This window comes from Cryptomeria japonica, chromosome 5, assembly GCF_030272615.1.
Source record: "Cryptomeria japonica chromosome 5, Sugi_1.0, whole genome shotgun sequence".
In the NCBI taxonomy this organism is placed as follows: domain Eukaryota; kingdom Viridiplantae; phylum Streptophyta; class Pinopsida; order Cupressales; family Cupressaceae; genus Cryptomeria; species Cryptomeria japonica.
Window position 1 is genome coordinate 633,317,426 of NC_081409.1, and position 14,842 is coordinate 633,332,267.

The window sequence follows — 14,842 nt, forward strand, 5'->3', positions numbered from 1 at the left end:
TCATTTAATGAAGCTGAATGGACATGATATAAAATTCTGACAATTCTGCCCTTAAAAGCAAAAATGATTAAAGAAGGGATGAGAAATTTCAATTGAGACTATGCTGAATGAGATGGTGTGCCCTCTGTTAAAGTAATGCCAACTTTAATCTATTAGGAGGCTGAATGGACATAGTATAAAATTCTGTGACATTTTTACCCTTGAAGGCAAAAATGATTGTAGGGGGCATGAGAAATTGCTACTGAGTTTCTGATAAGTTTGCTAAGTTCAAGTAATATTAACTTACATCGTGCAATGAGGCTACATAGACATAATATAAAATTCTGTGACAATGCTACCCTTGATGCCAAACTTTTACCCTTAGCTTAAATGCCCTTCACGATATATGTAACATTCTGATATATACAAGTACAGAACATTTTTAAACGATCCTGCATGAGTTCACACACACCCCATTTTTTTTAAATGAGTGAGCTAAATCAGGAATAGAAGAATTTTTTCTGTTGTTTTGGCATACTTGCTGAGTCTACAAGTAGGGTTGTTGGAAGTCAAAAAGGGTGAATTAGCTCTGAATATGACGAGTCCTTGTCAATTTTCATTGCTATGCTTCAAACATAGAATTATTTGTCTCATAAACTTCTCCTAATCAAAGGGACCTTCTATCTATAGGGTAGATATTATCTACTGGGGGTTTATAACTTAAACAACAGAAATTCAAATGTTCCAAACAGCACTGGTAACTATATGAAATTTAGTTTTCTACCTACTGGACCAACTACTTTAGAATATAGAAAGTGGTGGAATGTGTTTTAGATGCTCTAATTTAGGACACTTTCCATATATTTTGAACTATGGTTACTGTATGCATAATTTTGATTTGAAGATTATTTTTTATGTTTTGGTACAGTTTACGTGTGCATCTACACCTATTTCCATACAGTAGCATATTTAATTTAGCTGGTTAAAAAGTTCAGAGAGAACTATTTTTGTGTTTGTATTTGAAGTTAATTTGTTTGTTTTCTCTTGAAGAAAAATGAAAAACTTTACTTTCATTTGGACCTATAGTATTTTGAACTTAACTTGGTGTTATTCTCTGGTAGTTTCTTCAAGTGATGCAACAAAGGACGCCTTCTCAAAAGTTTTTGTTATTGATATTCTAGTCAGTCTCTTGACAAAGTTTTTAGTAGAGGGCGAAGTCATGGTTTACACAGATTCTGCTGATTATAGTGGGACACTCATGGAAGCAGAACATGGACAATTCTCAGTTTTGCGGCACATAGCTACTATTGCAGAATTAGAGGCAGGGAGCTACATATTGGCTTCATTTTGCCTTGCACTTGGAAACATTAATTGCTTGTATGAAGTCATGTATATGGTCCTCAGATGGTGCAAGCAAGATTCTATCTGGCTTCTCACTGTGGTGCATTCAATCACTCTTCTATGTTGGAAGCATTGCTTGCAATTCAGCAGAAGCAATGTGCTTGGGAATACAATATGTGCTATTATCCTTCTACTAGAAGGGCATGAAAAGGGAGTTCCCCAAAGTTTACTGAATCATTCTGATATAGTAAGCTCTCAGAAACAAACACATCCATTGTCTATGCATTGTCCTTTTGCAGAAGATGTGCCTAGCATGGATGCAAATATCTCTTTTCTGCTGGAGACCTTGAACCAATTTCCTGTTTCAAATAAAAAAGGTGAACAGACACCAACTAAAGTTTTGGATTGTGAAATATCAGATTTTATATATAATGTTGAAAGAAAAGTAGAAAGTCAGAAAATGAATTACTGTCAACAGGATGGATCTGCAGCATTGAATAATTTACAAGATGTGTCAAAACATAGAGATCATCTCCAGAATAAAAAGGCAGACTCTTCATGCTATCTATCTGTTCTTAATGATACTGTTCTTGCCCTGGAGCTGGTTGCACAATATCTGGTAAGCTGTTTCTTGCTCCCATCTTTTTAAATCTATGCTTTTGTCTAGCTATGCTTTTATCCTTTCTGTATATTTTCTTATCTATTTTCAAATTTGAAGAAAACGAAGAGAGCTGTATCAGTCATATGGAACTATGATTTTAATTTTATTTTCGTTTTCTTTGTTTCAAAGAGGATTGTGACATTACCCATATGGAATTATATATTTTTTAATTTAATATGCTTTGAAGTGGATAATGGCACCACACTCTGAAGTAGATATGTCTTTCAAAGCTCATGTTTTTCTCTTAAGTCTACAGATTGCTTTCTGGATTTCCGACCTGAAACAGAGGGAAACGTGATAGATTGTGGCTTTGAGCTGACAGTGGACATTAGTTATATTGAGCTAATTGCAAAAGCCCTTTTTTATGTTTTCCCAATTAGATTTTAGCTTGTAGGAGCTATAATATTATCCCAGTTATAGTAGCCCTCAAGAATTACAGAGAGATAATATTTGTTATACAGTACATATAGCAGATTCAAAATGTTAAGGTATGCAAAGGCATGTAACTAATAGTCTCAGTTAGTGGTAGAGCAGAAAATTCGGGAGGTTGGTTTATTTTGGATTCTTCGGGACAAAAATGTGTAAAAATCATAAATATGCTGTTTTCCACGGGGACGTGTCCCTTGCTGTTTTGGGCCCGTACCTGTACTAGGGACGAAACAGGTATGCAGGGCGGTTTTTTGCCATACTCAACTTGTTTCCTGCATGCGCTAGATGACGGGGATGTTTCGTCCCTTGCTGTTTTGGGCCCGTACCTGTACTAGGGATGAAACAGGTATGCAGGGCGGTTTTTTGCCATACTCAACTTGTTTCCTGCATGCGCTAGATGACGGGGATGTTTCCTGCAGGTGGTGGGGATGGTTTTGAGCCGTTGGGGATGTCCAAGAATGCTCAGGACAGTCGGGGTACTGTCCAAGCGTGCTCGCGACGATAAGGGTACTCCAATACCCCAACCGTCCTGGGCATGCTTGGACATCCCCAACGGCCCAGAACCGTCCCCAATGCACAAAACAAAAAAAAAGCATTTTTTTTTTGTTTTTGACCTGGCCGGTCCCACCAACAACATAAAACTACAATTAAAAAATCAAAACCCTAATCCAACAATAAAACAAGCAAAACGAAGGAAAAAGACATTTCATTTGGTATTTGCAAAGTTGGAGAATAGCAGCAAGAGGAGAAGGAGCAGCTGGTCAAGGAGAGAAGAGCAGGTGAAAGAGGAGGTTAGGGCATAAAATCAACTCCACTAGAGGTATGCTTTTCATTTTGCATTTGTTTTTTGCAAATTGTTTTAGATTTGTTGAATTTGGTTTCAAGTTTTTGAACAAAAAGGGAGGGCATTGTGTAATATCCCCAACAATTTTTTTTTTGATTTTTAACAAGATAACAATCACACCAAGACTTGTTAGGGGTTAGAATAAGAAAACTAAACCAGCTGAAAGGAACCCTACACCTTTTGATCACCGAGAGCCAAACTAAACCAGCTGAAAGGAACCCTACACCTTTTGATCACCGAGAGCCCTAGCTGGGAGGGTGAGAGCATATGGTGGCAGGGGATCGTTAGAAGTGAACTGCTGAAATTACTGATTACAATAATGGGCGGCAAGCCAGCCCCTTCCACTTTCCAGCGGGAATAGAAAACTAGAACGCTTGGCGGTAAACCAGCCAAGGAGGACAAGAACAAAACCAAGCACGAATCACTCTACTGCAATATCTCAGCGGGAGGACTGAACACTTACAACAAAGCTCAACTCAACCGCTTATGTAGGGGGAGGACCATTACAAACAAAAATCACTCGACCACTTATACAATGGGAGGACCATTACAAACAAAATATCACTCTACCGCTTATGTAGTGGGAGGACAAAATTACTAATATCAAATGTAGGTGGCAAGCCAACCTCTTCTACTTTTCAGCGGGGTATGCTTTATAGTCCAGAAGTGGTTGATAGTACTACCATTCAACCTTACAAATAAGATATGCAATGCATAGGAAAGAGAGATTATGCTGTCCAATACTGCTGAATATCTCCAAACTTATCACAATTAACAAACTCAAACCCACCCACATAGAAATAACACACCACCATTGATCACTAAACTGAAAATACAATCTGCTGTCCGCATAACACGCAGAAAACAACCACTACCAAATTCACTAATATACTCATAACTCACCCAAAACAACTTGGAATGACACAAAAACAGAAACAAATGAAAGCTATAACTGAGGCGATGCAACAAGAACCCCAAACCTGCACCGCGAATACCACAAACAGCCAGCATGCAACCCAAGGCAGCCCAGGAATGGTACGACCAGCAATAGGAAATCGATTTGCAACCAAAAATCAGAAAGCACACCAAAAGAGACGCCAAAGTAGAAGAGCGGTAGTTTCAACCAATTAAACTATAAGCCCCATTCTCTCGATTCAACTGGAAGCCCCATGCACCTACCATTCTCCCCCACCCCCCCTACAATTCTTTATGGCCTTACAATTCTATGGGGGCCTGCTAGAGTAAGCTACAATACAATCACCCTGGCCCAAACCACAACCACTTTTATCTCTGGGCATTGGGATGGGAGCAATTGAACCCCCACAATAATGTCAGGCATCGGGGGTGGGAGGCCCCTACAATAATTCGGCTGGGATTGGTAGCGATGATTTCTCTTCTCGATTCTATATGTAACATGCCCGGCTGCTAGTATGGTTCTAATCTACCTCTTTCTTAATAAGGCCGCTAGAATAGGGGGGGCCGGTTGTTGTTATTGTATCACCCTCCAAACATGCTTCCAACAAACTAATACCCAAAATGATCAATTGCATAGGCAGGGAGTTACGATCAAATCTTCGCTTCAGCCACACCAAAAACAAGCAACACTAAAATCCACACCACACACTGGAAATCTGAAAATGCACACTGAAAACTTCACCAACAATCCAACACTCAGCTAGGTACTATGTCTCAAGTACGAATTTGGCTAAACTAGGGAGCCACAACTCCGAAGCTCAAGTTCACTCACCATTCCGACAACATAACAATATGATTTCTTCAAGATAACCAAATGAGGAGCCCATCCCTTGTATTTATAGATTTCTCCATTTGAAATTCAAATGCAAATGGCGCCCAAATTCATTTGAAATCCACTTTATTTCATTTCATGTCCCTCACCAAGTATGGCGTCCACTTTCCCATCTTCCTAGTCGTACTTTTCCCAAGGAAAATCGCCATGTTATAACATTGACATTACAAGGCATAAAGCTTATTCATTTTTGACGCATAACTTAGGGAAATAAACTTGTGACTTGGGATAAATAATATAATGTTCTTCTTCCTAAGTCATTCCTCCAAAATAATTAGTAAAAATAATTAAATATTAAACTTTAGAATAAAGTAATAATATTTAATTAAACAATTATAAATCGCCCACTAATTGCTACCAAATCAACCATATGAACTAGAGTGCAGAAGTTACAAATTTTGGACTGGATTGAAACTCTGCTCAAGACTGCTACAAATAATTCTGCCCAAACTGATACTTACTAAAAATAGTAAGTCATGAAAACATCTTCGAAAGACATGCTTGTCGAACCTTGTGAGAGAGCTCGAAAAACCCAGAAAAACCTCAAAATGCAATCAGTTGCCACCAACTTACTAAAAATAGTAAGTTCGTAAATCACTTCGGAACAGAATGCATGTTAGACCACCGTGAAGCTCTCGAAAAACCCAAAAGGAATCCTCAATTCTTTCTGCCAAACTCCAACCAGAACATTCCTGAAATCTGTGAAGAATCTTCCTAGAAAATAGGAAACCCTAATTCCTCATTCCAATCAGCCTACGGGTCTCCGGAATAGGCCAATGTATCACTGATTACTCCTTATTGAGAAGGAGACATTACACATTGTGGGTTTATTTTTGAACTTGCAGCTTTCTTTGACATTCTTATACAAACAAAATCATGAGCAACTATGAGAATAGTAGTGGGAGTAGTGATAGTGAGAGTGATGAAGTTAAAATTGAAGAAAAAACTCAAACTAGACTAAGAACTAGAAGTAGGACAGCCATTGGGGGGTCTTCAGGAAGTGTGAATGTATTAAGGGTAGCAAGTTCGTCAAACCCATTTGAATGTCCTTTCCAAATCCTCAAACACTATGGAAAAGGTCTATTCGACCCGAAAAAACCTCTACTACAATTTTGTACAAGAATTGACAAAGACGAACAAAAATTTAGGGGGTAGTAGAAAATGGGAGTGTAATTTGTACCACAAACATATTAATGGCAGCTATAGTAGAGTCTATAGCCATCTTTTGGGCATAAGTTGTCAAGGGGTGAAAGGTTGCAAAAACATAATTCAAACTGAGAAAATTAAGGCAACTAGATTGCATATGGAGGGGGAAGCATTAAGTAAAGGGACGTCAACAAAGAGTTTGCATCCTACTATGTCAATGGATGATGCTTCTCATGGGGAAGAGGGTGCCACTTCTACTAGAGGAAAGACAAAGAAGACTAAGAGAGAAACTAATGTTGCTGATTTGTTTAACATACAAGCACGAAATAAGGTTGAATCCTCTATTGCTAAGTTTCTTTATGCTCATGCTATACCATTTCACGTCTCACGTTCTTCATATTTTAAAGAAATGTTCAAAGATGTCATAGCTGCTGGTCCCTCATTTGTTGCACTTGGAGAAACTAAACTATGCACCTCTATTCTTGATAAAGATTACTCCAAGGTGACTATTTTGATGGAGGATATGAGACAAAATTGATGAGGGATGGATGCTCCATAATCATGGATGGCTGGGCCAATATCAAACATCGGCCACTCATCAATCTTATTGTCACTAGCTTTGCGGACTATTATTTTCTTAAAGCTATAGATTGTTTAGGGAAAAGGAAGGATGCAGCCTTCCAATTTCAGATTTTGAGAGAGGCCATAGAAGAGGTTTGAGCCTCTAATGTTGTGCAGTAGTGATTGATTCAGCTTGTGTGTGTAAGCTAGTTGGAATGATGGTGGAGAGTGCTTATAAGCACATTTTTTGGACCCCATGTTGTGTGCATGCATTGAACAATACCTTGAAGGACATTGGGAACATTGATTGGGTGAAGACAATGGTGTTAGAGGCTAGAGATGTGCAAATGTTCATTTGCAACCATCACACTTCACTTGCATTGTTTAGGACATTTTCGAGAAATGAATTCCTCAAGCCTGTGGAGACTAGATATGCTAGCTACTTTATTTTGTTATAGAAGATTTTTGAAGTCCAAGAGGCTCTACAATCCATAGCGGTCAATGCAGAGTTGGTTAGATAGCATAGCACATTGGAGGGAAGAAGTGTGAAATAAAAAATCCTTGATGATAATTGATGGTCCACAATGAGGTAAAAAAAATTGGCATTTCTGATTTTATTATTTAATTTTTTAAATGTTTCTAACTTGTAACTTGTTTGCACTTGTAGATATATTTGCTCCTTCATTGAGCCTATCGTGCGAGTGATTAGATATGCTGATAATGACTTTTCTAACCTTGGAGAGATTTATGAAACCTTTGATAGCATGCTTGGGCAGATCAATCAAGTTATAGCAGGGACCCTACTTTGGGATTTTATGAGGAGCATCTTAGGCTCATTGTGACACGACGGTGGAACATTATGAACAACCCACTTCACATGGCAGCCTATGCTCTCAATCCCAAATGGTATGCATTGAGATCTGAGAGAGTGGCTCCATCTAGTGATGAAGAGGTGAAAGATGGCTTCTTTAAGGCCCTTGCAAATATGTATAGTGAAGATGATTCTACCAAACTTCCCACACAGTGGCTTGCATTTGTCAATATTCGTGGTCCAACCTTTGGCAGAATAGAGGTGAGGTTGGATAGAGCTTTATTAACTCAAGTCAATCATATTGGATGGTGGATGTGGCATGGTAGGGATGCACTGGACTTGAGAGTACTTGCCATTCGTCTTCTTTTACAGGTTGCCTGTTCCTTTGCTATAGAGAAGAATTGGTCCACATATAGCTTCATCCAATCAGTCAAGAGGAACCATCTTACCTCTAGACGATTGGAGAAGTTAGTGGCTGTTCACAGTGCATTGCGGCTATAGTATTGTCAAACTCCAGCCATACGTTGGGATGCCAATCCCGAAGATGCTATGCAAGTTGAGGAGGAGGAGACAACTGCAGGATTGCTTGGGGTTCCATTGGTTGAGGATGCAGCCCCTCATATTGATAGTGACTCAGACAAAGACTCGAGCCCTGATCTTGATTTAGAATCTTAGTCATAGACCTACCATGTGCTAATTATGGACAACCATATATTTTCTTAGTTTTTCTTGACATTATTATGGACAACTGATTATTTCTATTTACAATTTATGTCACTTCATAGTTATGGATGTTTAATATTTATGTCTATTATGGAACTGGATGTTTATGACATATGTTTATTGACAATGCTAAATGAAAGCATTTGAATTTTGATAAAATGTTTATCGATTCTCTTGTGAAATCTCTATATAGTTATCTATATAAATAAGGAAGATAACTCTCTCCCACATCATCTTATCATAAAATATTGAATTCATATATTATTATAGACCTAAACAGGCATGTATTGTGAAAATATATTAACAGGGTTAATAATAAATGTCATGTTCAACAAAGCATCATTGACCTAGTTGGACTTGAAAAATCCAAAGGTGATAGGAAATCAGGGATGGATGAAAGCGGGGAGCTGGAATAGGGACGAAACTTTATATATATTTGGGAGTCATTTTTAGTTTTGTGAATTGCTGTTCTCTCATCCATTCTTCTTTATCTATGCGGGTTAGTCCGTAATTGAGCTATGAAAGTTGTTGCTCTCCAAGGAATACTTGCCCCTATATAGGGCCTTTCATTGATGATCACAAATGGTGTTAAATTCATCAAGGTAATATTTCCTTTATCTCCCTAACCCCTTTTACCACATTGATGTCGAATTTATTGTTAACAAATTCCTGTATTTCTTCACTATTATTAAGACATGCATGATGTTCCATTTACTCATCTACTTGATGTTTTCTTTCATGCAAGGTTTCTGTTGCTCTTTCAAGATTTCTTTGATGATAATTTTCTTATTTGCCTCTTTAATTTTTTTTAGATATCCTAGGAGATGCATCATAGCAATGGCTTCAATAGGAAATGTACCTCTTTTAGATGGCAGAATCTCATAGGGGACTAAATCTTTTCGTTTGAATTTGCTTGTGAGCATGTATTTTTGGATTCTCTCTAATTGTTTCCATTTTAAGTTTGAAGCCTGCTAGCCCAAAATTCACATGCATAAGAACCTCTAGAATCACTACCCTTGAATAGAATTGGGATTGTTTTCCAATCCCTTAACTCTGCCTCTCAAATTCTATTTTGCAAAGCATAAAGTGCTCTCCAACCTTTTTGGATTCTCTGTAATTGTTTCAATTTTAAGTTTGAAGTGCTGCTAGCCCAAAAACACCCATAAAGCACCCCTAGAATTACTAACATTGAATAGAATTGGGATGGTTTTCCAATCCCTTAACTTTGCCTCTTAAATTCTATTTTGCAAAGCATAAAGTGCTCTCCAACCTCTCAAAGTTCACTTCCTTCCAAAATTTTCTTCCTTCTAAAAGTTTCCCAATTGAGTTTGCTGATTAAGTCAATCACAAGGTATTTGTGCTTTGCTGGTGCTTCTAGCGCACTCCCTTTAAAATAAAAGTTTAAGCTGAGTTTTTTTCTTTTAGTTGGAGAAGACCATGATCTTAGTTGTGTTGGTGTTAATTTACATAGACACCACTCCTTTGCAAGAGAGTTCAAGTGCATATTAGCGCTCTTGCAACCCTTGAGCCGGCCTAGCAATCGAATGAGTGAGAGGGGTTGGTGGGTGAATCGGTATAACAACCTTTTACTTTTCAAAACTTCTTTTGACTTCCTTGAAGTTAGAACATTTTTCTTAGTTATTGAAAGATCCCTTTCCAACCGCTGTACTGATTTTCTGAGTTTTGAATTTGCTGTTTGAGGTTTTTTGTGGAAGTTTTAAGTGGTTTTGATTTCTATTTGTTCCCAAAGGATCATATAGTGTTTATGCTTGCTTCTTTGCCAATGAACAAGTGATTTTGAATGCAAAATACAATGAAATAGTGGACTGATAAACTATTTCAGAATTCTGATTTTTATAACAGCACAATAGTTATTGCAATTTTGAAAGAATTATTTCATCAGAAGGACAAACAACATACCAGGGGTCCAACGCCTAACCTGGAAATGAGAGTTTTATTGGATGAATTATGATCTACTACAAAATAATGGTGTCCAAGCAAAACTAATGCCTCCAATGAGGTTTATTTGCTTCAACTATAATTATCAAAATCAATTATTGAAAGAATTGACGCATCTGCTACTGATTCCTCCAAGCTCCCAAGCAAGATCACTGAATTTACCTTATTTTCCATAAAGAATTGCTCATATCAATCACACATGCCTGGATAAGTCCGATAAATCACTTTATTTGCTAATTGCTAATGCTGACTATGAATGTCCTTCCTTATTCCAACCCTAATCACTGCTGTATGAATTATTTGATATCCTAGTTGCCTCCAAAGTGGTATGGCTGGCTAGGAGAAGCCACGTAGGTGCTGGAAAAGTTTGTGGCTGCCTTTGATTGCTTCCAAAAACTGATTCCCTTGCTGTTACAGGTCTGCAATTGCTGATAAAATTTGATTATTGTAGCCCAAATAGGAATTCTGGATGAATTGCTCAGTTTTGTGACTTGGAAATCTTCCAAGCTCACTTGGTATTGAGGAGATTTTGTTCCCCAATGTAGATCTGCTGCTGTTTTGATTTGCAGAGCTCCAAACCTCCAAAAGATTCAATAAAAATGATGAAAAAAATACCCAAAAGCTGTCGTAGAACTTCTTTTATGCCTCTCAAATTCAAATGCCCAAATTAGGGTTCCAAACTATTAAATTTAATAAACTTTAATCAAGTTTAATCCCCTCCAATAATTCAAACTTCATGAAGCCTTTATTATTCATTGACAAAGGGGCCATTTATTATAAAAAATAACTTACACTTTGGTGCCTAGGGAAGTGTGCCAAGGGCCCACTTTATTATGTTTTATTATAAGGTATAAAGTGATTATAATAATTCACTTTATTATTATTTATTTAAATCCAACTTAGGAAATACTAAATATTTCCCAAATAATTCATACAATGCTCATCTGGACTCAACACTGAAATTTGACTAACGACACTTGATCGTAGATGATGTCTGCGCCTTGTAGGCCAACTGACAGTTTCTCCTAAAAATAGGGATCCTCCCTAAAAAATAGGAACTGCCTCCAAAGTCTCTAGAATGATCTTGGAGGTCCCTTGATGCGTCCTGGTCAACTACTAGTCAACCCCTAAAAATAGGGATCCCTCCTAAAATCTAGGAAATTGTCATAAACTGCTCAAAATTGCTTACAAAGCCCCTGCAATGCTCCAAAGCCTTAGAATGAGTCCCCTATCCATACTGTTGACCTACGGAAACTCGACTAATAGGTCAATAATCTGTCATTTGCTTGTCTCCTAGAAAGGGGGCATTACAGTTATAAGAAAGGTTTCCTTGACTTGGGGTTGGTGGTTGGGTTGCTCTTTTAACCTATGTTTTCTTTCCATCCAAGACAAAATTAAACATATTGGGCTATAGTTTGAATTTAATTCCATAGAGTTGTCTTAAAAAAATAAGCGTAAAAAAATAATGTAATTAACATTTAGTTAAGTTTAATGAATGGTCAAAAGGCGTGAAATGACGATTTGTGACTCCCTCAAACATGTTATAAAAGGGAAATCATTTGAGAAAAACATCCATAAATCATCAATGGGGAATGAAGGAAATCAATTTGGAATTAAATTATTATTCTTAAAGGCAAAATTGAAGGGTGGTGACTCAATTCTTGTGAAGGGTGGTGACTCATTCCTTGCGAAGGGTGGGTGACTACTTCAAGAAATGGGTATAAAGGGAAAATCAGTCCTCCAAACAAAGGAGGAAAGATGAATAAGGGAGAATCATCAATTCAGAAATTCATCATCAAATATCAATTCTTTCAGCTATGTACGATATGAGGAATCCATTCAAGAATCAATTTATAAAATCATCTTATCAATCATCAAATCAATCAATCAATTAATCATACAAACATCAATCATTCAAATTACTCATTCAACAACAATTGATCAATCAAGCAATTATACAAACCTCAATTGTTCAACAATAATCAATCAATCAAACAATTATACAAACCTCAATTATTCAAATATCAATCATTCAAACTTCAACATTAATGCATCAATTCATTCAAGAAACATTAAAGCATTCACTCATCAGTCCATCAAGAAATGTCAGTAAATAGATATCAAGCAGTCAACAATAATCTAGCAAATACATTAAGATATCAATTTTGAATTCTAGTTAATACTTGCGAACTGGACGGGGCCTAGGAGCCAAGGTTTGGAAGGATAGGGTCTTTTCCTACCCTTTGGCAAGCTAGGGACAAGTTTTATGGTATTGTCATTGGATAGGGTTTGGGCTCATGGGGTGAGCTAGGGTTTGGTGGGACAAGGTCCTTGGTTTCGTCACTCCTAAGTTAGGAATGGGGTCTTTTAATTCAGCAGATTTGCAATGTATTTATGAGGAATTCACAATTTGATCGATTATTGTGCTATGATTTATATATTTGAGTATTGTTGATCTTTGGCAAGACATTTTGAAAGAGAATTATTGCAGAAAAACAAGATAAGTTCTATTTTCAGAATTATTCATATAATTATAAATTTACTATCACAATAAAATGTCATCATTTATGATAAAGATTTTTATAAATATAATGCAATTTTCATCTTGTGTTGGAATTATTGTTTTAGGGCAAAACTTAGGAATATCCAAAAACAGGACATCATAGTTTTGCATGGATCTAGATTTCTTCTATCTATTTATACCATTACAAATAATCAAAACATAAGTGCTACATAAAGTTAGGAATTGTTTGCCAAAATGATTAATGCCCCTATTATTCTTTGAACAACTTGACCATTGATGATTTTCCTCTTTGTTGATTCATCAAAGATTGTAGTCCTCTTTGCTGCATGAATTTAGGTTTGTTCATTTGCAGCCGTAGTTAAAATAACTCAGACATGTTATGCAAGTGGTGTGGACTTGAGAATCATGAAGACACCACTCAAAGCAGAAAGGGGCAAATATGTGGGCTAGAAAGGAATTAGACAAGGAAGTTTGGGTAATCACCAGGTTACAAACAAAGAAGACAATATACCCAGATCCCCACACGGAGAAGGAGAGAGTCTGAGAAGCCAAAGCCGACACAGAACAAGTGATGGCGAAAGAGAGAAGAGCTTCAAATGAAGCCGCTAATACTCCATTATGGTTGGAGTTCAAGAAGAATATAGTACAACATATACTGCAAACAACAATACCTGTAAAGTTAACAAACCTTTTACAAACTATGCCACAATTAAAATTGGCAATCACTAATATAATTGGTGATGACATAGTTGGCCGGAAACAATGTAAGTCACAAGAGGAACCAATAGTGAAACTCTCACATGAAGGTAACTAGGGCATTGATTCTATCTTGCTAACAACGAGCATTGGGAGGAAGCTGGCTGTCATTGAGATGGAAATAATGGGGAAGACGTTGACAAATAACTTTTTTGATGGAGGCTCGTGAGTCGGTGTGTTGCCAAAAGAAACTTGGAAATGCCTTGGAAAGCTAACTCTTTGGTTGCCAACCTTCCACTTGGTGGGTGTTGACCAACATGGCATGAAGCTGTTGGGAACATTGATGGCACAAAAAGTAATGATTGGGACACAATACTTTTTATTGGACTTCATAGTCATCCCGTTGCAGAACAAGGTGTATGATGCACTCCTCGGGAGGGGATGGTTGATTATTGCCAAGGCGAATCATAATTTGAAGTAGAACACACTCTCGATGGCGAGTGAAGGGAGGAAGTACCTCATTGACTTGAGGAATCAAGCGCTGAGTGAGGAACTTGTTATGATGTTTTCACACATCGCCTAATTGCAAGTGGGGACCCCCTACTTTGAGGTCCTCTTGGTCCTTTGGTTGTTTTTCTTTGGGTCTTTTCGTAACAATCCTTTCTGTCTCCCTGGTTTGCAAGTGTTTTTGATCGAATCTGCAAGTGTTTTGAGCAAATCTGACTAAGTCTGGAGCTTGTTTTGTCTATTTTAGGGTTTTTTCCCTTAAGACTTAGATTTGAGGTCATTTTCTTAGGGTTTTGGAAAATTGAAATGTTGCATTGAAGTCAAAACCCTACAAGGAAGCTACCAGCAAAATTTGAGTGATTTCTGAGGACTTGCTATTTTTAGTTTCATTGTGTTCTAGATTGGCCTAATTTGATGTTTTGAAGTACTTACTATTTTTCACCTTGTCCCGGTTTTTGCTAATTTGATGTTTTGAAGTACTTACTATTTTTAGGAAGTCTTTTTTTCGTAGGTCCATCTCAAGCAGTGGTTAGGACACTGAAGACATAGCATTCCTAAAAATCCAATTCTAAATCCGAAAAGTTGAAATTGCAAACACTTGATCAGAAAAATGGCTAAGTATGAAGTTCTTTCCTGAAGTGGAAAAAGCATGAAAAATCTTCTAAGGCACGACATCATTCCGAAAATGGCAAAGAAATCCATATGATGAACAAAAATGTCCAAGGCAAGAAAGAATTTCTAATTCTTCACAAATTCCTCCACCAAGGTAAAATTCTGCTCAAGTAGAGGTTAGAGCGTTGGATTGGCATGTGGGAGGAATTTTCCTCCAAACAAGAAAACCCAATACCTAGTGA

General features: G+C 37.4%; 1 protein-coding gene across 3 annotated transcripts in view; it reads left to right on the forward strand.

The window, feature by feature from the left end:
- The window catches only part of LOC131028058 (uncharacterized), a 133,816-nt gene that overhangs the window by 62,580 nt on the left and 56,394 nt on the right, over positions 1 to 14,842 (forward strand). For 2 of the 3 annotated variants that reach the window (XM_057958241.2, XM_057958242.2), the window contains exon 7: positions 1,101 to 1,939. In XM_057958241.2, coding sequence (XP_057814224.2) covers positions 1,101 to 1,939 — 839 coding nt within the window. The remainder of the gene's footprint in view (positions 1 to 1,100; positions 1,940 to 14,842) is intronic. The other variant, XR_009102563.2, reaches the window with a different exon arrangement.